Source organism: Colletotrichum scovillei, assembly GCF_011075155.1.
Source record: "Colletotrichum scovillei strain TJNH1 chromosome Unknown Contig00012, whole genome shotgun sequence".
NCBI lineage: Eukaryota > Fungi > Ascomycota > Sordariomycetes > Glomerellales > Glomerellaceae > Colletotrichum > Colletotrichum scovillei.
In genome coordinates, this window is record NW_023336270.1 from 1,320,423 (window position 1) to 1,346,468 (window position 26,046).

Consider the following 26,046-nt stretch of genomic DNA (forward strand, 5'->3'; position numbering starts at 1 on the left):
GACATCAGGTACAAGGCACCTCAAGGCTGGAGTCCTGGACTACGTATCGTTTTTTATTTTCCTGGCGGGGTTCAATCTTCCCAGGGCAAGGCCCCGCACTCAGCGCAAACCAAAACTGCATTTCAGCACGTGTAGGGGCTTCAAGAAATCGCCCGTCATCTCTAAAAGACCCCGGCAGACAGCTGGTCATCAGGCGGGATGACGCAAATTTGGGTTTCCTCAGGCCGATCCCAGCGTGCCCAGGCATTGAAGCTTGGGCAGGCTTTTGTCCTAGAGTCAAGCTACCTACCTACTGTGTACGTTCCCCGTTCCACTCTGTCTAAGTTTTCCTCATCTTGAGGCCATTGAGGTTGACTGTGAACCTGGATGAAGAAGAGGTTATTCAACAACCCTGAGATCTCGAGGTTTATCTCAAAACAACGACAGTGTTAATAGCGTTGAGTAGACGCTGCAATAGTGTGACTATTCGATATGTAATTGTGTGGATTTTTTTTTTTTTTTTTTAGCCCATTGATTTAAAGGGGCGGAGGCGCAGACGTTCCCCGTTCCACGTTCACTCAAGGTAAGGTATCGAGCGCGTCTCGCGTGACTCGGCCCCGAAGTTCCATTAAGGTAAGGTACGGGGCACCTCACCTCGCGTTCGCTCAACCAGGGAGGAGACACGCACAGGTAAGGTACCTAGGTAAGGTAAGGTAGGTAGGTAGGTAGGTACCTGGCGTCCCTGCCTCGTCGCATCCGACGGGAGGTCGCGTGGCCATTTCTGATGATTTTGGTGGACCTGCTGTAATGAGGAAGGCACCTTACGGATACAGATACCAATACTCGCACTCGCACTTCCCCCGCGACCCTGAGGCATCGTACGGACTCGAATACGACGTATTTTATTGTGCTCGTTTACGGTTTACGGTTCACCACACTCTACGTAGCGTCCATGTTCACCATTTTGCAAACCTGAACGACCAGAATCGATCACCACGTCCCATTTCACCATTTCACTGCAAAAGGTTGCACGCATCAACCCCCCCCGCTCCCAACGACATCCCACCTCAACCTTACCCATACCTTATCCCTCTTGGTCGGTGTCGGTCTCCTTGCTGGGTCCGCAAAGCTATTCCTCTCCCACCACATCTCAGCACCACAATAGCTCGACAACTCCAAGGTACATTGGGCAAATCCACAGCTGACACCCAATTACTACAACAAAAGACGCCAACTAAGGCACCTAAGGTCCAACGGTACTCTTGGAAGCTGTGCCAGTCCGGATCGCTCGGAAATTGAGCTACATCTGCGTCCACCAGTGACCAAGTTACCAACTCCGTGAAGTTTGAACAGCCTCCTAAGGGGTACCAAGTACAGCGCTCGACCCTCGCAACATTGCGCTTACCTATTGTCGCTGAGGTGTCGTCGTCCTCCTCCTCCTTGTCCGCCGCGTCTAAGCCTCCCTCAATCCCCGTCGCCCCCGACTTTCCTCTTTGCTCAAAGCTCCGTCCGCAACGCTGCCCCTCCGTCGCACATTCACTGCCCACGTAATAGACCCGGTCTCACTGCCTTATCCATCAACCTCTCTGTATCCGTACCTTGCTTCCACGGTCCTCTCGACTTTGCTCTTCTCGTCTTCCTGCATTGTCACTCCTTGGCCGCCAACCGCATAGACGCCAGTCCGTAAACTCTCCATCAGCCGCGTAACCAAAGTAGGTACCTACCCTAGTCATTCCCCAATCCTCACAACCCCTCCATACCTTAACTCCCCTCCGGCGCATGTCAGCCACCCAGTCTGTTCCTCCCTACCGTCACTTCAACCTCCGGCGCAAGCCATATTCCGGCCATCCGCGCATCACTCGGCTTGATTCTTTTCACCTTGCCAGATTTCCTCTCCAACCCGCCGCCATTTGCCAATGCACTACACTGTGGGATGACCCTGCTGACCCCGTCTCAGCACCACCAATATAGTCCGAAGCATTGACTGACGTCGTCGACTGATGCCGGTCTGTTTGAAACCACAAACCTCGGCTTTGCCTCGAATTTTCACGTTTTCGCAAAGCTCCCTCCAGTGCGCTTCGGGGACTCGCCTTGCACAATTGCCATTGACTTCGCAATTTGGACGGCAGCTCCTAGTCAGACCCTGTGTCCGGAAATTCAACTGCCCCTCCAAGCCCTCAAATTACAGACGATTCCAACCACTCGGATCACCACAGTCACCGGGCCTCCCCAACCTCAAGAAACCCCGTCTTCTCCTCGAGTCACGGGTTGACATCGTCCTCTGCTCCGTAGCTGTTGCTCTTGCGTGCGCATACGGCCTGTTTTATCAGCAAATCACCGGATCCAAACCTGACCCTCAACCAGACAACGAAATCGCAGAACCTCATCCATCAGAAGTCATGGCGACGGACATTCCCGCTGGGAGACCGGGTAACCTCACGCCGGAGCAGGAGGAAAAGCTGCGCCAACTGTGGAACCTCATTCTGTCCTTGGGCGAGGAGACCAGCACCGCCGCTGCAGACAGCGCATCTGCCAGCATAGCCCCGAGCGAAACGTCGGCTCCCGGAAAAGGCGACAAGCCCAAGAAGAAGCGCACTTCATTGTTTAGCCGCAAGGATAAGAAAGAGGGCGCCGCGACATCGACAGCCATTCCAGCTGGTATCAAGGAGGACGGCGAGGACAAGTACGGTCAAACGCAACAGTTCAAGGAGGCTTTGGCCAACCAGAGTCCCGAAGCTTTGCGCGCCACGATATGGTCGATGGTCAAGCATGACCATCCCGATGCCCTTGCCCTGCGATTCCTGAGGGCGCGAAAGTGGGACGTTGAGAAGGCTTTCGTTATGATGATCTCCACGATGCACTGGAGGTTGACGGAGATGAAGGTTGACGACGAAATCATGAAGAGTGGTGAGGCTGGTGCGCTCGAAGCTGCGCAAAATTCCGATCCCAAGATTAAGCAGTTGGGAGAGGATTTTATGGCCCAGGCCCGTTCAGGCAAGACGTTCATCCATGGTCTTGATAAGGGAGGACGCCCGATCTGCCAGGTCAGAGTGCGCATGCATAGACAGGGGGAGCAATGCGAGGAGAGTCTCGAGAAGTATACTGTCTTCTTGATTGAGACAGCTCGTATGGTTCTGGCTCCTCCCGTCGATACTGCTGTAAGTTTTTCCGTGTTTTGGCAGGCTGACTTGTGCTAATCGGACAAAGACAATCGTTTTTGATATGACCGGCTTTTCACGGGCAAACATGGTTAGTCATCCCCATATAGCGCAACTTGATGGGATATTTCCTAACCATTGCTCTAGGATTACACCCCTGTGAAGTTCATGATTAAGTGCTTCGAGGCAAACTACCCCGAATCTCTCGGTGCTGTTCTGGTGCACAAGGCCCCATGGGTCTTCCAAGGTTTGTTTAACCCATGATTAGTCTTGAGTGACACAACTAATCGATGAATAGGTATCTGGAAGATTATCAAGGGTTGGCTGGACCCCGTCGTAGCTGCCAAGGTCCACTTCACCAACAATGTCAAGGAAATGTCAGAGTTCATCGAGCCAAGCCACATTCTCAAAGAGCTCGACGGCCAGGAGGACTGGGACTACAAGTACGTGGAGCCAGTCGCTGGAGAGAATGACAAGATGAAGGATACGGCAACAAGAGACGCGCTGCTTTCTGGAAGGGAAGAACTGGTCCACGAGTACGAGGAGACAACCCTCCAGTGGATCAAAGAGGCCGGGACAGACAAGGAGGCAGCCATCAAGGCACAGCGCGAGGAACTTGCCCGCAGACTCAGGGATGACTACTGGAAGCTCGACCCTTACCTCCGAGCAAAGTGCGTCCTAGATCGGACTGGCGTTATCCAGGATGGTGGCAAGATCGACATGTACTCCAAGGGGGCACCTGCTCCCGCCACTCCCGCTCCCGCTGCAGCAACTCCTACGCCGGCTTCCGCACCCGCACCTGCGCCAACCAACGGAGCTCCCGCGGTTGAGACATCGGCCGACGATGTAGACTAGAGACCGGCACAGCCGGCATTAGATTTACGAAGGACGTACACGCAGGTTATGAGAATTGGTCGGGGGGATAAAAGAGGTTGAAACAGCCAAAGACGTCGAATTACGAGGAATTGATATCCCTGCTATTGAGTTGAGGGCGGGGGTGTTGATAATACCAAAACTGGCTTCTCTACATCTTGGACTTGATGTCCTCAAAGAGGGCCTTGAGCTTGTCCATATCGGTCGCCTGCTGGGGCCAACCCACGCCGAGACCCTCGGTCTCATTTGGCTTGGGAATCTCCAACGGGTGTCAGTACGAGAATTTGAGGCGGTGGTGAGAAGTGTTACCATGTGGAAGTGAACCTATGATGATTAGCTATGATGACTGGCAAGGTTGATGAATAAAGGGGGAACACTCACGTGGTCGACCATTTGGTGAGCGATGCGGCCGTTGTTCTGGAGGATATTGTAATCGGTGGCACCGGTCGCGGCGACCAGCTTCTTCACAACAGGCTGTAATAACGCAAGCGGTCAGAATGAACACACAAGGGGGCGCGAGAGAGGCTGGTGGGAGGCATACGAGGAGTTCGCTGAGCTGATCGTCGGGGATATCAGCCAACTTGGCGCCGTGGTGCTTGGGGATGACAAGCTGCGGAGACAATGTAAGTGTATATTCACAGGATGATTATTACATGGGTGAGTTCTTACAGCATGGCCGCGGCTGAGGGGGTTGATGTCGAGGAAAGCGAGTGTCTTTTCGCTCTCAAAGAGCTTGAAGCAGGGAATTTCGCCTGATGGGGGGGCGAAATGTCAGTTAATCCTGCGGTAGCGGGGGTTCGGAGATGTCTTGGGGTTGGAATCAGATGAGGAGCGGGAATGGGGACGAACCCTTGATGATCTTGCAGAAGATGCACGAAGCCAGGCTGGACGTCATGATGAGAGGATGTTGAGTCTTGCTTTTGTATTCGATAATTGAAGTCGTCTAGGAAAAGTTGAAAAATCACCGTATCAATTGCGAGAGGGAAAGGTGAGTGAGGATGATGAAGTTGAGCAAAGGGAAGGACGGGATTGAAGAGATGCGGAGGGCATATGCAGTGAGGTGGGCGGGGATACGGAAGCTGAGGAAGCTTGTGTGGGGTGGTTCGGGGATTGCTACGACCGGGAGAATGAGGAAGGGTACTTGAGGAACAAATTACCTCCAAAAGGTCGGAGTGGGACCTCCTATCGAACTCACCTCTTGCCTTTTACCAGATGTGACCGTTGGATGGCCCAACAGACTCCATTCCACCAATCTTTGGCACACCCTCATCTGGAGTACCCAGGTTCGAATTTTTGTTTTTTGAATTCTGAATGTCTTGCTCGACAGGATCCATTTGTCGCTTTTTCCCTGCGACGGATTTTGCAATTGCTGGTGCCTCTTTTGTCATGGCATAATTGGAATGCGCATCAGCCTGTTAAGCCGCGCGCGAGGTCTTGAGGGCTAAGGTAGAAGACAGCGCCCGGCCAACACAGCGAGCGCAGCGCACGGCGTGGAGTTGCTGAAGGAGCTGCTGGGCTACTGCTGGGCTGCTGGGCTACTGCTGGGCTGCTGCACGGGTGACCTACCTGGCGCATCTGGATACCTGATCCCTGGCACCATCGTCGTCATACCCCTCCTTCTGCTGCGCAAACGCCAGGTCCTTTTTTTTCTACCCAAGCCGACGTAACCCCACCTTGGAGTGACTGAACAGCCCTGGCCGAGTCTTTTGCTCGGCACCTGGAAGCAAGGCAGCCAGCCAACATAAGGTGGGCAGTCAGACCAGGACGCCGTTGTTCTTCCTGAAGTGACATTCTTCTTGCAGTAACCTTCTTGTGATACCCAGCCCGTCCCGCGTCCTCATTGATTCCCGCCTTACAAGATTCGTCAGGCTACCTTACAAACTACAACTTGAGCACATCCATCGCACATATCGCGCCAGCCCGTGTATCTCTACTACAATAGCACCTACGAACGAAGCCCCGTTTTACGAGGAGAGGGCAGGTCATTCTATCGAAGCAACCATCTGCAAAAGCACCCATCACCTATAGCAAACACCATGACCCGATACAAAAGCACCCCTCTCTACGGCGGCGCTCTGGTCAGCGACTTGCCCGACAAGTTCGCCGACGTCAGGTTGGTCCTCTGCTTATCCCACGTCCCTCGCCTTCCTCTTGTCACCCTCTTTCAAGCTCTCAGTCACCCACCATGCTCTCTCTATATATATACATATGCAGGAGACTGACAAACCCTTTCCAAAAACCACAGCAAACTCCGCGAGGTACCCGACAACCAAGAAGTCTGGATCGACTCGGACGGTTTCACGAGCATCATCTTCGACATCACGGAGCGCGTCGGCCCCGCGGGCTCGAGCCCCGAGATCGACGGCCGGGCCCTGACGACGCACCTCGAGGAGCTCGTCGGCGAGGACGTCGACACCGTCAAGGTCTGGAACACGACCGAGACCTCCTTTTCGCGCCTCAGCTCCGACATTCCCGCCTACACCCTCATCGCGACGCAGACACCGCACGCGAGCAAGTCGTCCCGTTCGTCGTCCTCGTCGGCCCCCGATTTCACGGCCATCATTCTTACCCTCGTACGCCTTGAGAAGGAGTCGACGGATATCTTGGTCACGATTAACGTGCCGCATATCAAGGGCGAGTACGACGAGGCCGATGTCGATTTGGAGCTCGGTAAGCAAGGAAAGCTGATTGGCGACGCTGTTGAGTATGCTGCGCGTATTTGGGAGACGTTCAAGGTGAAGGACTGGTCTTTGTTCCAGGAGGTTTGAGAGAGGCAGAAAGAAACAAGGAGTGAAAAGGGATTCGATGAGATAAAATGGAAGACGGAATATGGATATCCCCAAAGTTAGAGACGGATCGAAGATGTGATTGATGAGGAGATGCACACCGCATGCAAAGCAGTTGACAGATCTAGGTGGTTTCCTTCCACCGCCGAGTTACGTGAATACGGCGGGAAGGACAGGCGGCGAAGTTTGACGATGAGACGAAATGATAGCCACACCATCTCTTGGGTTCTTTAGGTTTCACCAGTTGAGTTGTTCCATGCTGAGTATTATGATATCAAGAAAACAAAGTCAGACTTGTGAATGTATATATCCAAGAACTCTCTCTATATCGTGATCTTTTGGGTTACTGCCTCTGTGGATGTAAAGAATTATTAGATAATGAGAGACTTATTTGATGACGATCAGTTGCGAAAGCTACGTGTACAAATGATACGACAGCTGGGTCGGCGGGCTACAACTATCGTACTGGTCCTTGGTATATCGACGGAGCTACATGAGCACAAGAAGTCGGACAGTGATCATCATTTCGTGCAAGAACTATAAGAGGTGGCAAGTTACGTCCACCATACTGACTGATAGTTGTCACCTTCGTTTCGGATAATTCATTCCGCCTTACAATGACAAAGGCATTTGAGACCAGCATTCGAGTTGTGTCTTGTTCAGCAAGGGGGAATATAACGGCGTCGTCTTAGGGACCTTGGCTATACGCCAGGCGTCAACCTCTACACTTTGACTTTGGCGAGAATATGCAACAATTATCTTGCCTATGATGGAGCCGGTGCGTGATACCAGAAATTCGAAAAACTCTTAGAGAACTACTGAAAATCTCCTTAGATGGGGGTTCAACTTGAAAACCTGAAGCCTCACTTGACTAGCAGAATTGATAGTAACCTGAGCTCTTGGGGGGACACCCTGATTTCAAAATCACCTTTCGGTTGTGACTTTGTCAAAGTCGTTTGGGACAAGGTCATCATGATTAATGACACCATTGACGTTGCGTGCGTATCATCGTAGCGCTCTCGTGTACATAGATAGGGCAACACGAGGGATGATGGCCTGATTTGAAAACTTCTACATTCGACAAGGTGTAGAACACTTCATGATATCCGCTCCACGGTCATCCTGTTCATGACGCTGCTGCAAAGGCACGCCGTAGCTAACCAGAAAGCAAAGCGCCTATCAACAAATGAGTGTATCTCCAAACACTACCTTGATAGTCGTCTATTTCCCGGCCACATGCGCTGCTTACGAACTTTTCTGGGCCGCTCTTTGAGGCTCTCTCCAATCTCCTTGTAGACAGGGCAATTGGCCAGTGGGAGGATATATACTCTATTGGACTGAAGTCTAGTCAATGGATTCTTCCCTCCTCGGCAGTGATGCAGTAACCAACGACCGCAAAGTTGGTGCTGAACTTGCGGATGCCAGCTGCGTAGGTCATCTGCTCAATATGAGGTCGTCCCAAGGTAAATAGCCTTGTCACGCTCTACCTGGGCGGTCTCGTACTCCCTCTATGCCAGCTACTACGTCCGAAATATATTTCTTGTACTATACCTAGAGAATGATCACCATAGACAACAGAAGAAGATTGATGCTAGTAGCGGTAGAGATAATGGCAAGGAAGGTGTCGATCGGGGAATTCGTATCTCGAGCCACTTGAGCAATTGTGTAGCATATCACATACACATCAGCAACCTGGCCCTGGACAGTAGTCCTGTGCTTGCCTCTCTGTCACTCGATGAACTCAGACGGGTTCCCCTTTATTGATGATGTCATTGTCAATACTTATGATGATGGTGTTCTGCGCCACTGGATATGCATTTAGAAACCCATAAGAGGTGGTGATTAATTATGAGGCCATGGGCAATGAACTTTGTCGACCCTGCCTGATTCTAACGCCGACTGATCGTGTCCTCCTCCTATAACGTCAAATCTACCAGCTGAGAGCCAATTTTGTTCACATCCGCCTCCGAATCGGGGGTTGCCCGGGCACTGCCACCTCGCTTTGCCCACCGTTCTGCAATGATCTTCATCACCTCCTTCTGCTGGCTACCAGGGTGCTCCTTCTTCACCACCTTCATCTGCTCCTTGAAGAACTGCTGATAATCGGACGGCTTCCCGGCGGCTCTGGGTGTCGGTTTCGTCTGCTTCAACTGCGCCTTGCAGGAGCCACACCGATGGCGCTCGGGGTTGATGCTCTTGGAGTGGCGCTTATACTCGAGCCCGCATTCGGTGCATTCCCACATGTACTTGAAATCGATCTCGTACGAGTGCTTCGTCGTCACCTCGATGCCACGATCCCCGAACCGCTGTGAGCACTTGGCCGCCCAGATCTTGAATTCTTTGCCGTGCGGGTTACCAGTGATGCCGTTGACCATGAAGTTGGCCAGATGGCAAAATTCGTGTGCGACGACGTTGAGGAGACGATTTTCGTCATCAATCACCTTCTCCGCGAGCTCAATGGAAGCGTGATGCTTGTGCGTGACCGATTTCTCTGACCCGTCGGCGTTCTTGGTACGGATAGTTTCGCGCCTCCAGTTCGCTCTTCCCGCCGTGGTGTTGAGTTTGGCCGACCACTGGATCTTGACTCCTCCTGTAGACTCGGCTAGAGACTGCAGCTTGCCCTGGGTGATGGTCTCGTCAAGTTCCTGGAGGAATGCCTGGGCGATGTCATGTTTCCTCTGCTCGAACGCCTTCTTGCTTTCTTTTCGGTTGGCCGTAGTTGTCTTCTGTTCTTTCGCTTTTTTGGGACTTTTGGCCGGACTCCTTTGGGCCGGGGGCAATATCAGCTTCTTGGGCGAGTGCTCTTCGTTCCACTCATCCACGAACTCCTGACTCCAGAACATGTCCATACCAGGCCCATGGGGTGTCTTTGGAATACCCGGAAGCTTCTTAGGAGATATCAGTGTTTTGGTGGATGGCCTTGGCGGTGTCAATGGCGGAGTTTTTGGCGGAGCGTCTTCTTTTCTAGCCCTGCTTTGCTTCTTTGGTGGCTCGGCTGTGCTGCATTATTATGTTAGCAAGACAGCAATGCTACTTACGAGGTGGCTCTTACATGTCTAGCTGGCGAAGAGCGTCTGCCATATCGTCAGTGAGGTCAACAATCGCTGACTGTGGCCGTGACGTTTTCCTCCCGGGCACACTTTCGGTGCTTCGGTCTTTCGCTTTGGTGATTTTTTGAGGTCTGCTAGGTCTGGAGTCTGGGAAGTCGATTTCTGGTGCAGATTTTGTGACCGGCTGGCGCCCCTTCTGTCTCGGCGCGGTTGTCTCCTGACTGCGACCCGATACTGGACTACGAGCTCTCGAAACCGTAGAGTCGTGCTCAAAGAGTGTCGGAGTCCCATGATCTTCAAACTCTGATGCAGAATCACCAAAGAATTCAGAAATGTCGGCCTCGGTAATTTCAGTTTGCTCGTTCGTGCTGCTGTCTGATTCATCGTCTGACTTTGATGATAGGTTCCCTGTCGGCGTCACGTCTCGGCTTCTGACGCGCAGCTCCCTCACTCCTACACGAGGCGCCTCCTTAGATTTGATAGGAATATCGAATAGATTCTGTCCCTCATTTCTCGAAAACGTTCCGAATGGCCTCAGTAAGGGGTTGTCTGCCTTTGCACCAAGCTTCCGGCGTCGCACAGTCGGCGGCGCAGCCTTGACCGTTGATTTCCCGGCATCGGAGTTTTTCAAGCTTGATGCATTCCACTGAAGAGCTTCTTCTTCGAGCTGTCTCGAGGGTGAAGCATCGTCGTCGCTATCAATGCTAGTGGTTGTTGTCTGAGCAGGTGCTTTGGTAGGTCGGCGGAATTGTTTACTCCTTTGCAGGACGGCATCTAGGTCGGGGAATTCGTCCTCACTAGACGAGGCAAAGTCGACATATCCAGTCATGGTGTTGGTTTGATAGCCGATTGTAGCTGTATGTCGGATCCTCTGTCCAATTCCGGTACTTTGAGCTTGGGTGTGGCTTGACTTTGCACGAAAGTGTTGCAGAGCCGTCTTGTAAGGTAGATCGGTGCATGTCTCTTCGTTGCGAGGGGCAACCGCCTGCTGGAAGTGGAATGGTCATTCTGGAAGATTGCCCAATCAGGCTGGTGGAGGGCCACACGACACGTGACTTGTGAGCGGTGGCATACAGACACGAGACAGCACTGCATGATCAGTACTGTTTAAATACCTATTGGGTATAAGGTATGGCAAAGCATGTATCGGCATTCTAGTAAGCTTTGGCTGGGAATCAAGAATCACTGACACTGAAGCTGTCCTTCGAATTTCACGTCTTCTGAAGGCTCCAAGCGCAAAGCCTCCCGTTAGAGCATCAACTGTCAGGACTTTAAAGTCTGGAGAAGCAAGGAGCTTTCAGATCACGGTTCGGACCAAGAATGGCGGCCGTTCGAGAGGCTAGTCCTGGGATAGACAGGCCCCAGGTACCCCTGCAAAGCTGAAGCTCTATGCATTCAAGAATCCGACTGCACAGCCCTGGACGGGACAACAGAAGACGTTACAGAGATGTCCATTTGGCATTTGCTAGCCAGTGTCACGAGAGAGGCGCGTCTCACAGGTCGGTGGCCATGAGATAGATCTACGTTCTACCAAGGACAGTGATAAGATGCGACCGCCGATAGGATGTCCTGTAATGCAGTGGCCGATCAAAGACGGGGAATGCTGTGTGTCAAAACACCGGACCGCATCTGAGCAGGCAATCGGCACGCACGGAAATTTGATCCCTCTGTCCCAAAAGATAAAGTACCAATTATTACTGTGTGGTACAGAGGGGACCCAGCCATATGGAAGCGCGCATTGTTCAGGAAAACAAGATGAGACCCGCTCCCGTCAATGGAGAGTCGCCAGCGTCCCGAGACTCCTGTACTCTAGCCGAAAGGCTTACGCATGGTCTCCAGGAGTCTAGATGCCACGCCGTCATAAGGTCTCCGTAGACAAGCAGAGAAAGGAAATGGGGAGAGATATGCTGCCCGTGGAGAAGAAGGCCGCGCGGTACGGAGTACGGAGCATGGCATAAGGAGAACAGACTCAAGCCCGAAGTTCTGCCCTTGCTAACTTACAGAGTGATTGTTAAACAAGGTGATTTCCAATTGCCGTATCAAGACTCTGCAAGACCAACAAAAACAAAATCGTCCATACTGCAAGGTGCCCCCAACGCTGGCTACATGCTAACAGTCACGATAACGGCACTGTGCTAGCCAGCATCGCGAGACAAAGAACAAGAAACAGACGGATTGTGTGGACTTGGTGTCTTATCTGGCCCCTGTTGGCGGCGGCGGAACATTTCGACAAAGAAAGGAACCCCTGGAAGCCCGTTGCTAAAAAGGAACTCTGGCTTTTTGGGGGGGCGGGCACCGATGCCACCGAACCGTTGTGCGCTGCGCCACGAAAGCCACCCAGCACCGGCGGGAACTTGATAAGTTGGAGAGGGATCTAGCATGAAACCGTAGCCCATCCCGGGCGGCGATGCTGACGCTGACGCTGATGCTGATGCTGTTGGCTGCCAAGCATTAGGTGGTTGAGATTCATGAGGAATCGATATCCGTAGATAAGCAATGATTTGAGAGTTGGATCTGCTTCTAGACCAGAGGGAAGATGCCCGGGTCTTGCTACAACCCTATGGCAGCGCGCTTTCTGTATGGGATACCTATCTCTACCACGGTTCAAAATGCACATAGCGAGGTCCGTCTGCCTCAAGACGCGTGACAGATTGAACGAACAGTACCAATCCTTTGAGAAAGACTAGCATGCACGATTTGTTATTTGCCATTAGCTAGTTGGAGTGACGTAAGGTACGAACAGGTAGCAATTTCGGAGGCAGCCCGAAAGCACACTCTGCCGGATCGTTATAGTCCAGCAACTTATGATATTAGGATGCCACAATGTGTGGAAAAAGACTTGGTGAAGGACTGGAGGTGTACTGTACTTCGTAGACGGCGGACGGACGCCCCTCCGATCGAGATCGTTGTGCAAACTCGGAATCCGGCTTTGCAGTGGATTCTTGGATGGTGGAAAATGGGTAGCTCTACATTTTGGTGTGCTGCGCTATCGTTCGCAAAGGGCAAAAGTCGATTCGCTAAGGCATGCCCGAAAAATGCCTTGGCATGGAGCGGTACCTAGTTACCTACCTGTGCTATTCCAATATGGCTAGACTGCGGTCCATTTACCTTTGTCTGATGTCTTTTTTCTTTCCTTCTCCAACCAAGTGGGTTGAGGGACGTGTGTATGACAACATCATCGTGGACCGTGCAAAACATTCGATTCAAAAACTGAAGATACATATATCCGTATATGCGTGGTTGAGGGACGTGTGTATGACAACATCATCGTGGACCGTGCAAAACATTCGATTCAAAAACTGAAGATACATATATCCGTATATGCGTCGGGTATGCATACTGTAGACGAATAACTGTGTATACGAATCGGAGGAGAAACATTCGGGCAAGAAAGGAGGGGCGGGCAAGAGGCAGTTGCGAGAACCCGGCGCCAAGAACAGCACTGCGCCTTCCAGGTTGTCTGAATCTTCTTGCTCGGTGAGTTGTTCAATGGAGGTTGCCTTAGTGCCCACTGCCCACTGCCATGGTGGTATCTTTCCAAGTGTCTGATTGACTCGTTCCAAAGCCGGTACCTGCATCCGAACAACACATCCACATCGCGCCCGCGTCCAATTCAGGTTGGGTTTCCCACCCATTCGTTATCGCTAGGCACTTTAGCGTTGGCGCATCTTTTCTTTCTTTCCATGAATCCAACCTCAGAGGTGAGCACGCTGCAGGCCTCCTTTTCGGCTTTGATTAGCACCCCCACCAGCCTCTTTCCCACGTACCTTTTGCCCCCACTCTCCCGCCTCCGCCCTCGCGGCCCCCCTCCAGGTTTCTTGTCCCAAAACCCAGGCATAACCAGGTGCCAGGCTCAAATCTTCCGGATGGCCCCAATTTCAATGGATGCACGCACGGATGGTGAGAGCATTGTGCTCTTCACCGTTAGAATCTCGTTCGTGAGTTCGTGCTATCGCGTTGGCCTCTGAGGGTTGTCGAGGCTGTGATCTACATAGGAAACTCCCTTGCGTCCATTCCACTTTGATTCAGAGGAGGCAGAACCATGCAGAAAGATCCATGGAGTGAGGAACCCATTCAGCTTACTAGTACTTCATATAGTACATATGCGAATACGTCTGGATTCTTGACAGAGGAGGCCGCTCTTGAAATAAATAGTGGACCATCAAGCGCGAGCTATGGGTCTTGATTCTCGAATTTGTGCATCGAAATGGAAACAAATCGACAAATCGTTCATCGCCTTTCCCCTGGGGCAAATTTCGCACTCGGCACAACTGTCGTCATTCCACTCTACCTCCATGCCACCATGTGCCTGTAAGGTAGCATTATACCATCTTATATACCTCAACTTTCAAGCACAGGGCATATATGTACTTTACTCAAGTCGCGTTCCTTCTGGGGTGACCGTGAAGCAGGTTTTGAGTAGTTCGTGCAACGGAGTACAGATACGGATGCCATGCGCGACTGGCAATTGCCTCCGGCCATAGCGCCAGGAGTCGAGGGATTTCGAGCACTGATCATCCCGAGTTTAACATGGCATTGTTGTCATCCAATTCAGCCAATTGCTGTTGACGGTTGTTGATCTTTTCCTAGCGGTGCTGATCTGCTGTCGGGCCGCCTGCTAAAGTGAAGGTCACCACAGTAAAACGACGCGTTTCCAGGGCCTGAGAATCAGCCAATACAACAATGTTCTCTACTGTGTACGTTGAGACAGTGCGAAGAGTAAGCATCCGAAGATAGATCAATGGTGGGTTCACACTAAGGCAGGATGCAGGCAATGTGTTGGCCGCAGGTACTCGGGATTCGTACATCTGTCTGCGTATTGGTATGCTTCCAGTTTGGTGGTGCAGCGGTGGCAAACCCAATGCATCCTTTGTGGGCGTGAGGCCACTTGGCAGCCGACAGACACGAAGTGCAGCCAGCATTATTACGAGCTATCGACTCTGGAGGGTTGACAAGACTCGTGCAGACGTAGAGACACAACACTTCTCGTGTTGTTCGCGATATAGCGCAGATACATAGCGGCAAATGAGATGTCTGTTTGACTACCGGTCGCTTTGGGCGGACTGCCGCAGTCAACTCACGTCACCGAACTTTGTTTGTACTTGCTGTCGAGCGGCATATCCGATACCTCACAGACTATAAGTCCAACCTGCGATCAATCCGATCTCTTCTGCAAGAGGTCAGAGTGTGCTGAAGTCCGCCTCTGTCTCTGCTTGCGAGCTGCAGCTGACAGCTCGCTCAGTCCGAAGGTCAAAGCGAGCGGCCTAGGTAATCAACTCTATCCGTATGCGAGAGAAACAAACCCAGTTGTTCTTCTTACTTCCTCGAGCTGGCCCGCGGATAGTGTTGCGGTATCCAAGTACCCAGTAGGACGAGCCAACCGAGGCGCAGCTGCATTTACTGAGACGGGGATATCGGCTGCCCGCCCACAACCATCCGCCAAAGAACTTGCTTGTCCTTCAGCCTTCCAAATCCTTGGCTGAGGGCGGATGACGGGGACAACCGTTGTGGCTCGGAAAACGCACGAGAGTTGCAGATAATGCGGCAGCTGCACGTCTGTGACAGAAGTAAAGGCAGACGAGTTGACGGTCGAAGGGAAAGTCCGCAAGGCCCATGGGCTGAAGTGGATATCTTGTCGGAGAAGTTGAGAACCATGCTTCCACTGCTTTGGTCTTGTTTGAACCAATCTCGGGAAAGATGATCTGAGGTCGGGTTCATGGGGAGAATGACATGGTGCGGAGCGAGACGAGTTTGACCGTTGATGGGATCTCGGGAACAAGATGCTCTCGTCGGTCGATAATGCCCTAGGATTGCCACCTATTCCTTATTATCCTCGCTAGCTCATGGACGATGTACGCGTCCAACTCGTATCGAGCATTTCAAGATCGATACGGCGTTAACGGCAACCGCGACGGGCCGAGAGGGAGGCAGTATGTCCAGTCCACCAGTCTGACAGCGGACTTGACGAGCAGCATTTTGCTGGGCTGGAAAAACCAATTCCCTTTTTGGCGAGGCGGCGGTGCGAGAACTGAAGGAATACAGGTTTGAGAGGTCAGACGTAGCTGCGACGAGATGAACCCTCACCCAATCCCCATGGATCTCGGTTGTGATCTGGACAGGACAGGACCTTGACACGCTTGAGTCGACCCCTGCCCTAGCTGTTAATTACCTAGCAAGTACCGGAACGCCCGGCCTTGCTCTGGAAGGCAGGCCAAAGATCCAGGTACGCAGCACGCAGTAGCGTCCCTTGTTGCGCGGATCGGTTGCCCCTTTACCGTGAGAGGCTCAGCCCGTTCTCCCTCGTTGAGACATTTGTCCACAACCAATCGAAAGGGAAAGACGTGATTCAATAATAACAGTATTGAGGGAAAGAGTCGGATTGATAATCCGATGGAGACGTGTTTGATGGAGTGCCCCATGGAGTCAGCATCCAGCTGCCAAGGAACGGAACGCTCGACAGATAACGATTCCTGCGTAGTACTATTATGGTTAAGGAGATGCGGTTCTTTCAGGCTTCCAGAACCCAGATTGCCATATTTGCTGGGATTGAAAGTGAAAGTGCCAACCCATGGCGACGCGTGAAGTGACCTACAACTTTTCGTTTAAAAAGTGGCTGGGTGCCGTATGACATATGGATACAATGCAACTCCAGAGCGGATTGCTTTGTAGAGAGGTCTAGCATACGAACAAAATGGCTCCTCGCTGGACGAGTGAAGTAATCTCTAGATCCTGTGTACGCAGTAGGTCGGGGATACCAAAGTGAGGGCCGAATGAACACACAGTAGATGGTAATGAAGAGACACTCACACCTGGGCTATGAATAGCAGCACCTGTATCTGTATGTGTAGCTACAGGGTAAGGAGTGAGAGTGCGAATGAAGTGAAGAGTCAAGTGAGTGAGTGAGTGGACGAGTGAGGGCGGTGTTTGACGTTCCTCTATAGTGGAGCCGTGCCCTCCAAAAGGCAATTCGCATCCAATGACATTGGACGTCCATCACCCCCCTTCCTTGGCCTGCCACTTCAACACAGCCCCTGGGTGCAGGTGGCAGGTCGGAGGTCTGAGCCTTGAAGTTGGAGCGGAGGGTGACGGGAGTTTTCTCGCCTTGAATCTGGCTGTCTGGCACAGAAGTCTGGCACTGTCACTGCCAGTCAAAACTCAATGACGGCGGGCTGCAGGCCTGCACTTGAACCTCACCCTCCTGCCGGGACCAGCCCCCTGTCCGTCGTAATTCCCCACCCTCTCGAGGAACGTACCTTTTCTCACAGTGCGACGCTGGAGGCAGAGTGGGCAGGTACTTTCTCGTTCCTGCCCGTCTCTTCAACCCGCGGGCAGAGCTTGACTGGCCAGGACATCCCACTCTTTCCGCCCACAGACACGACACGCCGTTTGCCCCGGCTCCTTGCCCAGCTGGACTTCAACTTGTCTGTTCTTTTTCATCTGACCAGTCAACGTGCAGGAATGCAGTCGCACAGCCACGACTTCCTCCCGGAAAACTCAGAAGAACTTTTGCAGCAAGGTGGTAAAGAGAACCACAGCTTTGGAGATCGAGGGAGAGACGTCCTGCGATTTGCAACTGAAGAGAAAGGGCAAGGAAGAAGAGAAGAAAAGGCGAAAACAATTGCGCACTCCTCAACGCGTTCCAACTTTCAAGATGCCGCTGCCGCCTGCATGAGGCAAGGCAGGTGTCTGTGGTATTGTCCTGTGCCTGGATGTGAGGTACTTCCTTGGACGAGGTCAATCCTGGATAATAGGTGGGCCACCTTCATCATCACCAAGCCCTGTCTTCCTTATGGAGTACCGCACTACTGTACGAACTCTCCTGTCCTTCAACCGGCGGCATGTCTGAATCTGGTCCAGGTCCTGAAGGCGCTTCCAAAAACACTGCTCCTGCCTGTGAGTGTATCCGTATGGAAAATTATCTAGGTAGTGGTCTTCCCATTCGTACTATTCTGATCTGTGCCTGCCTTGCTGGTGCAGACTGCAGTTCTCTTGATTCTGGTTCTATACTGTGTAAATGGAAGGCTCCCTGTGTGGACCCACCCGTGTTCTGATTTTTCCTGCTTGCTGCAGCCCGTTCAGGACGGGCCGTCTGGGATTCTGAAGGGGGTGTCTCTCCTCCTTTTCCTTTTCCATATTTTTTGGTCTTGTTTTTGGAGCATGCCTACGTAGCTGCCGGCGCGACTTGCTGTGCACTGTATGAATAAGGTAAGGTAGTACAGAGAGAAGGGAGCAGAGCAGGAAAGGAAAGGAGACTGGACAGGTCCTGCCTGATTCTTGAATTGTCCCTCTCCTTTTCGCCCAGTTATGCATCTAAATGTGCCTGGGTACTAGCAGCATCCCGTCCCTCTCCTGTCCGTCGTTCGTTAGAGAACAATCATTACACTGTACTGTACAGGTCTGTTGCGGTTTCCCCCCCATCATCTGAGGATCTCAAGTGCCTGTCAACTTCAAGGTTGTGTGCTTGTATCATCTCCCACTGTGCAGCACCCCCAGTCTTATCCCTTAACCGCCCACCCATCCACCTATCCATCCATCTGCCTCCCCCCTTTTTGAAGCATTGTGGCGTGGGCTGTTACTTGTGTATGTATTCGTAAAGGTACCGTCCCCTTAGTCTGTCGTCTCTTGCCTTAGCACCAACAGGCCCGTTGTCACTTCCATCCACTCCCTCTATCCGTACCTTACCTACCTCCTGCTCCTCCACCCAACCTCTTCTCTCCCGCTGCCTCACCTCGAACCTCACCTTTTTACCTCCTTCCACACCACAACAGGTTCGCACCTTCCATACCTCGCGTTCCGTCCACCCCTTTTCTTCCCTCCTTCCACCTGCGCTTTTTCTACCCTTAATTCATCACGCTCGTTTGTGAGACGGCCTCCCTGGGCAGTCGCGGATTTCAAAACAACAACAAAAAAAAGTATTACACATCACCAGTCAATCGCTTCGTCGTCTTCTCCAAAGCCGGCCAAGCTTTTGGGTCTACTGCAAGAGGTCGTGCTTTGCCCTCCTCTCCTGAGCAGTCCAACGCATCGTTTATCCGGCGCCAACCTTGCCCAACCTCTTTGGTTCACGGCTTACCACCTCCAAAGGAACAATCACCAAGCCAACTACGCCAGTCGGCCTTGCCCTGCTCCCGCAGCCCCCTTCCTCTACCTCACGCCGCCGAGCCACTAGACGGTTTACGACTTTGCAATCCAAATCACTGTCGCTATCTACTCTTGTTGTGCCGGCCACATCAGTTTGGGCTCATCATCGTCAGCCCTCCCACTGATCCTACCACCATTACTTCGAGAATCCTCCCTGATGACTTTTGGACGGTCAGTAACCCAGCCTCTCCTCTACTCCCCTAAAGGCTCTCTTACTATTCTCTTCCTCCACAACCCCCGCTTGCCAATGGATGTGGCTTGCATCATTATCGATCCGTCCGTACTGACTCTGATGCTCTGCTAGATAATCGCTTTTCAGAATGTCGGGATACCCAGCCGGTGGTGCTGGTGGCGGTGGCCACCAGGGCTACGATGACGGCTACGACCAACAGGGTCGCGGCCATGGAGGAAACGGAACTCAGCAGACCGATTCCTATTACCAGGACGACCAGCAGTACTATGATCAGCATGGTGCCTACGACGCCCACGGTGGTCACCCCCAGCAAGGTGGTGATGGCTACTACGATGAGTCGTATGTTCTTCGTTTTTGTTGACTCCAGTTGAAAGATTGTGCTAACGATACTCTCCAGGGGCTACTACAACGCCGACCCGAACAATGCCTACCACCAGGATGGCGGATACTACGACAACAACGAGCAGTACCAGGACGGCTACTATGACAACAACCACCCCAATGGCTACTACGACCAGGACTACAACCAGGGGCATGCCGGTGGACAACGCCATCAAGGCTCCGAGGAAGACTCTGAGACCTTCAGCGACTTCACCATGAGATCCGACATGGCTCGAGCTGCCGATATGGATTACTACGGCCGCGGCGACGAACGTTACAACAGCTATGATCAGGGCGGTGCTCGTGGATTCAGACCCCCTTCCTCCCAGATTTCCTATGGCGGGAATCGTTCTTCCGGGGCTTCGACTCCTAACTACGGCATGGACTACGCCAACATGATGTCGGCTGCGTCTCGCGAGCCGTACCCGGCCTGGAGCGCCGATGCTCAGATTCCCCTTTCCAAGGAGGAGATTGAGGACATTTTCCTCGATCTTTGTGCCAAGTTTGGATTCCAGCGGGACAGCATGCGCAACATGTACGACCACTTCATGATTCTTTTGGACTCGAGAGCTTCCCGCATGACCCCTAATCAGGCGCTGCTGTCTCTCCACGCCGATTACATTGGTGGAGACAACGCCAACTACCGCAAGTGGTACTTCGCCGCTCACCTGGACTTGGATGACGCAGTCGGCTTCGCCAATATGAAGGGCAAGGGTCTGCGTCGTAAGGCCAAGAACAAGAAGAAGAAGAAGGGTGAAGCTGAGAACGAGGCCGAGGCTTTGGACGACCTTGAGGGTGATAACTCTCTCGAAGCTGCCGAGTACCGCTGGAAGACGCGTATGAACCGCATGTCTCAGCATGACCGCGTTCGCCAGCTTGCTCTGTACCTGCTCTGCTGGGGTGAAGCCAACCAAGTTCGCTTCATGCCCGAATGCTTGTGCTTCATCTTCAAGTGTGCCGACGACTACCTCAACACTCCCGCATGCCAGAACTTGGTGGAGCCTGTGGAGGAGTTCACCTTCCTCAACAACGTCATTACACCCATCTACCAGTTCTGCAGAGACCAGGGCTACGAAATTTCGGATGGCGTCTACGTGCGACGCGAGCGTGATCACGACAAGGTCATCGGATACGACGACTGCAACCAGCTCTTCTGGTACCCCGAAGGAATCGAGAAGATTGTCCTCGAGGATAAATCCAAGTTGGTCGACATTCCTCCTGCCGAGCGATACCTCAAGTTTAAGGACATCAACTGGAAGAAGTGCTTCTTCAAGACATACAAGGAGACTCGGTCATGGTTCCATTTGCTTGTTAACTTCAACCGTATCTGGATCATTCACTTGACCATGTTCTGGTTCTACACTGCACACAACTCTCCTAGTTTGGTCGTCGGTCCTTCGTACGAGCAACAAGCCAACCAGCAGCCGACGACGGCCCAGAACTTCTCTATCGTTGGATTCGGTGGTACGATCGCCGCGCTCATTCAGGTTTTGGCTACTCTGGCTGAGTGGGCATACGTGCCGCGCAAATGGGCTGGCGCGCAGCACTTGACCAAGCGTCTCCTGTTCCTGATCTTCATTCTCATCATCAACGTTGCGCCCTTCGTCTACGTCTTCGTCCTCCCGAACCCCAATGAGCAGATTGCTAAGATCCTCGCCATTGTGCAGTTCATCATTGCGCTCCTTACCTTCATCTTCTTCTCGGTCATGCCGCTCGGCGGCCTCTTCGGCAGCTACTTGACCAAGAACTCGCGCAAGTACGTTGCCAGCCAGACATTCACGGCAAGCTACCCGCGCTTGAAGGGCAATGACATGGCCATGTCCTACGGTCTCTGGGTTGCTGTCTTCGGTGCCAAGTTCGGAGAATCCTACGTCTACCTGACTTTGTCCTTCAGAGATCCCATCCGATACCTCACCATTATGAACATCGAGTGTCTCGGCGACAAGATCATTGGCGATGTTCTGTGCAAGAAGCAGCCGTACGTTCTTCTGGCTCTGATGGCCTTCACCGATTTGATCTTCTTCTTCCTCGACACGTACCTGTGGTATGTCTTGGTCAATGCCATTTTCTCCATTGCCCGATCCTTTTACATCGGTTCTTCCATCTGGACACCTTGGAGAAACATTTTCTCTCGCTTGCCCAAGCGTATCTACTCCAAGATTCTCGCTACTGGCGACATGGAGATCAAGTACAAGCCAAAGGTCCTCATCTCCCAAGTGTGGAACGCCATCGTCATCTCCATGTACAGAGAGCACTTGTTGGCCATTGACCACGTGCAGAAGCTTCTCTACCACCAGGTCCCTTCCGAGCAGGAGGGTAAGAGAACATTGAGAGCGCCTACTTTCTTCGTTTCTCAGGAAGATCACTCATTCAAGACTGAGTTCTTCCCTACCGACAGCGAAGCCGAGCGACGTCTTTCCTTCTTCGCTCAATCGCTGTCGACTCCTATCCCGGAGCCCGTGCCAGTCGATAACATGCCGACCTTCACCGTCCTCATTCCTCACTACAGTGAAAAGATTCTGCTTTCTCTCCGTGAGATTATTCGCGAGGATGAGCCCTACTCTCGCGTGACTTTGCTTGAGTACCTCAAGCAGCTTCACCCGCATGAATGGGACTGCTTCGTCAAGGACACAAAGATCCTGGCCGATGAGACCTCCCAGTTCAACGGCGACGGCAACACCAACGAGAAGAACGAAAAGGACACCGCCAAGAGCAAGATCGACGACTTGCCCTTCTACTGCATTGGTTTCAAATCTTCCGCCCCCGAGTACACCCTCAGAACCCGTATCTGGGCATCTCTTCGCTTCCAGACCTTGTATCGCACGATTTCTGGCTTCATGAATTACAGTAGAGCTATCAAGCTTTTGTATCGCGTGGAAAACCCAGAGGTTGTCCAAATGTTCGGTGGCAACTCCGACAAGCTCGAGCGTGAGCTCGAGCGCATGGCTCGTCGCAAGTTCAAGCTCTGTGTTTCCATGCAGCGTTACGCCAAGTTCAAGAAGGAAGAGATGGAGAACGCCGAGTTCCTCCTTCGTGCCTACCCCGATCTTCAGATCGCCTACCTCGACGAAGAGCCCCCTCTGGCTGAGGGCGAGGAGCCTCGTCTGTACTCTGCTCTCATCGACGGTCACTCGGAGATTATGGAGAACGGCATGCGCAAGCCCAAGTTCCGCATTCAGCTTTCCGGCAACCCCATCTTGGGAGACGGCAAATCCGACAACCAGAACCATTCGCTCATCTTCTACCGCGGTGAATACATCCAGCTTATCGACGCCAACCAGGACAACTACCTCGAGGAGTGCCTCAAGATCCGATCCGTCCTTGCCGAATTCGAGGAGATGAAGACTGATAATGTCAGCCCCTACACTCCTGGTGTCAAGAGCAAGATGACCAACCCTGTCGCTATTCTTGGTGCTCGCGAGTACATTTTCTCTGAGAACATTGGTATTCTCGGTGACGTTGCTGCTGGAAAGGAACAGACATTCGGTACTCTCTTCGCCCGTACTCTTGCTCAGATTGGAGGCAAGCTTCATTACGGTCATCCGGATTTCCTCAACGGTATCTTCATGACGACCCGCGGTGGTGTTTCCAAAGCCCAAAAGGGTCTGCATCTCAACGAGGATATTTACGCCGGCATGAACGCCATCTTGCGTGGTGGCAGGATCAAGCACTGCGAGTACTACCAGTGTGGTAAGGGTCGTGATTTGGGTTTCGGCTCAATTCTTAACTTCACCACCAAGATTGGAACTGGTATGGGTGAGCAGATGCTGTCTCGCGAGTACTACTACCTCGGAACTCAACTGCCTCTGGACCGCTTCCTTTCTTTCTACTACGCCCATCCTGGTTTCCATCTCAACAACATGTTCATTATGTTGTCCGTCCAGATGTTCATGATCTGCTTGCTCAGCTTGGGCGCCCTCCGGAAAGAAACAAAGGCATGCGACTACAACCGCGACGTTCCCATCACCGATCCCCTCTTCCCTACTGGTTGCCAGAATACCGATGCTCTCATGGATTGGGTGTACCGCTGCATTCTCTCCATTATCTTCGTGTTGCTTTTGGCTTTCGTGCCGCTGGTCGTCCAAGAGTTGACTGAGAGAGGTTTCTGGCGTGCCGCCAAGCGTCTTGGCAAGCAGTTCTCTTCCCTCTCGCCGTTCTTCGAGGTCTTCGTTTGCCAGATTTACGCAAATTCGGTACAGCAGGATCTCTCGTTTGGCGGTGCCCGGTACATCGGTACTGGTCGTGGCTTTGCGACTGCTCGCATTCCCTTCGGTGTCTTGTACTCTCGTTTTGCCGGCCCTTCGATTTACTTCGGATCTCGTCTCCTGATGATGCTTCTCTTCGCCACCGTCACCATCTGGCAAGCCGCACTCGTCTACTTCTGGATCTCCCTTCTCGCCCTGGTTATTTCACCCTTCCTGTACAACCCGCATCAGTTCGCTTGGAGCGATTTCTTCATCGACTACCGCGACTTCTTGCGGTGGTTGTCCCGTGGTAACTCTCGCTCCCACGCATCTTCCTGGATTGCCTTCTGCCGTCTGTCTCGTACCCGTATTACAGGTTACAAGCGCAAGGCTCTCGGTGACCCATCTGCCAAGATGTCGTCCGACGTACCCCGTGCGGCCATCACCAACATGTTCTGGGGCGAGATTCTTACTCCTCTGCTCCTCGTGGCCGTCACTGTCATCCCGTACCTGTACATCAACGCCCAGACCGGCGTCTCTGCTGACAACAACCCCGACGCCTCATCTTCGGCGATCAAGCGCACCAACTCTTTGATCAGAGTCGGAGTTGTCGCACTGGCCCCTATCGCAGTCAACGCCGGCGCGCTGTTGATGTTCTTCTTCATGGCCTGTTTCATGGGTCCCCTTCTGAGCATGTGCTGCAAGAAGTTCGGTAGTGTCCTTGCGGCGATTGCCCACGGCATTGCCGTGGTCATGTTGCTTGTCTTCTTCGAGGTCATGTTCCTGCTCGAGTCTTTCGATTTCGCCCGAACTCTGCTTGGCATGATCGCCGTGGTCGCCATCCAACGTTTCGTCTTCAAGCTGATTATCTCGCTGACTTTGACGCGTGAGATCAAGACGGACGCGGCCAACATTGCATTCTGGACCGGCAAGTGGTATTCTATGGGATGGCACTCAGTTTCCCAGCCCGCCCGTGAATTCCTCTGCAAGATTACGGAGCTGAGCATGTTCGCGGCCGACTTTGTCTTGGGCCACTTCCTTCTCTTCATCATGCTTCCGGTCATTCTTGTGCCCAAGATTGACATGTTGCACTCGATGATGCTCTTCTGGCTTCGTCCTGGGTATGTATCACTATCACTTGTCCACAATCCGTTCCCCAGCATTGCTAACAAACCCCTCACAGTCGCCAAATCCGCCCGCCAATCTACTCGATGAAGCAGTCCAAGTTGAGACGCAAGCGTGTCTTCCGCTATGCCATTCTCTACTTCACCATGTTCATTCTCTTCATGGCTCTCATGATCGGCCCTGCCGTTGCTGGTGACATGATCCCTATGAGCATCTTCAAGTCTCTGGACACGACGGACCTGGCCCTGATCCAACCTACCAGCCTCAACAACGACAACACGCGTGGAGAGACTGAGACTGGAACTGGAGCGGCAGACTACTCGGGAGCCTACCTTACGATGACTTCATCGTCGGCAAAGGCGTCCAAGACTAGCAACTCGCAGAGAGTGCGCCTTTTCTAATTGTACGAGCTGTATCATAGACGCATTTGGGGGTGGTAGAGAGAGTCGTCGTTCCACAAGCGGTCTAGGGACGTTCCGAGGAAGGACGAACAACCTAGACTTCGGCGGCAGGTTTTTAATGTCCATTATCAGGCGTGTATTGTGTCTTTCCGACTGCTACCTATTCATTTCTCTTTTTGTACGGGCAGGAAAACATGGCTGGCATGAAATCACGGCTATGAAGGCCTGCAGACTACGTATATCACCAAAGGCCAAGAGTGAGACTACCTTAGACGGGTGTATAATCAAGTCCCATTTTGTTCACTTACACGCCCTACCTACCAAGTCGTAATTTGCCATGATTTGATGTGACCCACTGCAATTCGTTGTCCGCGACTCGGGATGTATGTAGCTACCTCTATTGGGTTCAGGTGCCGAGTTCAAGGCGCCTGCTCTGTGCATGTCTGCAGGTGACCAGACTGACCAGTCCACTCGCTTTTGTGGGCTGAGAGAGAGGGAGTTGCCAAAGATACGAGTCATGCCTTCCATCGAAGAAGAGAGTACTTACATGCCTGTTTTATGATTGATGAAGGACCGTGTTTGCCCTCGGAGAACTGGGTAAGGTGAATGTCAATAAGTGAGGTATCCGTATCCGGACCACAAGTGTATTATGCGTGGAAATGCAATAACGAGCATTGCATCCTTAAGAGGTATAGATGGATTATGCGAAGGCGCAGGGCTGTCCAGGTACTCAGGGGCAGAGAACCTTGTGGGCCAATCAGAGGTGTGTTGAAAG

At 52.5% G+C, this 26,046-nt stretch overlaps 5 protein-coding genes across 5 annotated transcripts; 3 read left to right on the plus strand and 2 right to left on the minus strand.

Annotated features, from left to right (window-relative positions):
* The first annotated feature begins 864 nt into the window (after positions 1–864).
* Positions 865–4,574, plus strand: HER10_EVM0007844 (CRAL/TRIO domain-containing protein). The gene is made up of 4 exons (XM_035483049.1): positions 865–3,137; positions 3,187–3,228; positions 3,285–3,384; positions 3,436–4,574. Exons 1-4 carry the CDS (start codon positions 1,980–1,982, stop codon positions 3,990–3,992), a joined length of 1,857 nt encoding a protein of 618 aa, XP_035326244.1. The 5' UTR covers positions 865–1,979; the 3' UTR covers positions 3,993–4,574.
* Positions 4,162–4,905, minus strand: HER10_EVM0007677 (HIT domain-containing protein; the record flags this gene model as incomplete). Its single annotated transcript, XM_035477226.1, has 6 exons — positions 4,162–4,269; positions 4,320–4,334; positions 4,392–4,484; positions 4,552–4,620; positions 4,680–4,762; positions 4,860–4,905. The coding sequence occupies 6 exons, from the start codon at positions 4,903–4,905 to the stop codon at positions 4,162–4,164; spliced, it is 414 nt and encodes a 137-aa protein (XP_035326237.1).
* Positions 4,906–5,600: 695 nt separating this feature from the next.
* HER10_EVM0011934 (ran-interacting Mog1 protein) lies at positions 5,601–7,181 on the plus strand. Its single transcript, XM_035481344.1, has 2 exons — positions 5,601–6,123; positions 6,256–7,181. The coding sequence occupies exons 1-2, from the start codon at positions 6,047–6,049 to the stop codon at positions 6,776–6,778; spliced, it is 600 nt and encodes a 199-aa protein (XP_035326361.1). The 5' UTR covers positions 5,601–6,046; the 3' UTR covers positions 6,779–7,181.
* A 1,531-nt stretch (positions 7,182–8,712) lies between these two features.
* Positions 8,713–10,675, minus strand: HER10_EVM0005351 (uncharacterized protein; the record flags this gene model as incomplete). Its single annotated transcript, XM_035474972.1, has 2 exons — positions 8,713–9,796; positions 9,849–10,675. 2 exons carry the CDS (start codon positions 10,673–10,675, stop codon positions 8,713–8,715), a joined length of 1,911 nt encoding a protein of 636 aa, XP_035326178.1.
* A 7,715-nt stretch (positions 10,676–18,390) lies between these two features.
* Positions 18,391–25,581, plus strand: HER10_EVM0002200 (1,3-beta-glucan synthase component FKS1). The gene is made up of 3 exons (XM_035471922.1): positions 18,391–19,519; positions 19,578–24,866; positions 24,929–25,581. Exons 1-3 carry the CDS (start codon positions 19,308–19,310, stop codon positions 25,269–25,271), a joined length of 5,844 nt encoding a protein of 1,947 aa, XP_035326082.1. The 5' UTR covers positions 18,391–19,307; the 3' UTR covers positions 25,272–25,581.
* Positions 25,582–26,046: the final 465 nt, after the last annotated feature.

Excerpts from the sequence above, each read along its gene's own strand:
- HER10_EVM0007844 (XM_035483049.1), top strand. The coding sequence starts at position 1,980 with ATGCCGGTCTGTTTGAAACCACAAACCTCGGCTTTGCCTCGAATTTTC. Across the intron at positions 3,138-3,186 it reads CTCCTCCCGTCGATACTGCT|ACAATCGTTTTTGATATGAC; the intron begins GTAAGTTTTTCC and ends AATCGGACAAAG. Across the intron at positions 3,385-3,435 it reads GGCCCCATGGGTCTTCCAAG|GTATCTGGAAGATTATCAAG; the intron begins GTTTGTTTAACC and ends ATCGATGAATAG.
- HER10_EVM0011934 (XM_035481344.1), top strand. The coding sequence starts at position 6,047 with ATGACCCGATACAAAAGCACCCCTCTCTACGGCGGCGCTCTGGTCAGC. Across the intron at positions 6,124-6,255 it reads GACAAGTTCGCCGACGTCAG|CAAACTCCGCGAGGTACCCG; the intron begins GTTGGTCCTCTG and ends CAAAAACCACAG.
- HER10_EVM0002200 (XM_035471922.1), top strand. The coding sequence starts at position 19,308 with ATGTCGGGATACCCAGCCGGTGGTGCTGGTGGCGGTGGCCACCAGGGC. Across the intron at positions 19,520-19,577 it reads GATGGCTACTACGATGAGTC|GGGCTACTACAACGCCGACC; the intron begins GTATGTTCTTCG and ends GATACTCTCCAG. Across the intron at positions 24,867-24,928 it reads CTCTTCTGGCTTCGTCCTGG|TCGCCAAATCCGCCCGCCAA; the intron begins GTATGTATCACT and ends AACCCCTCACAG.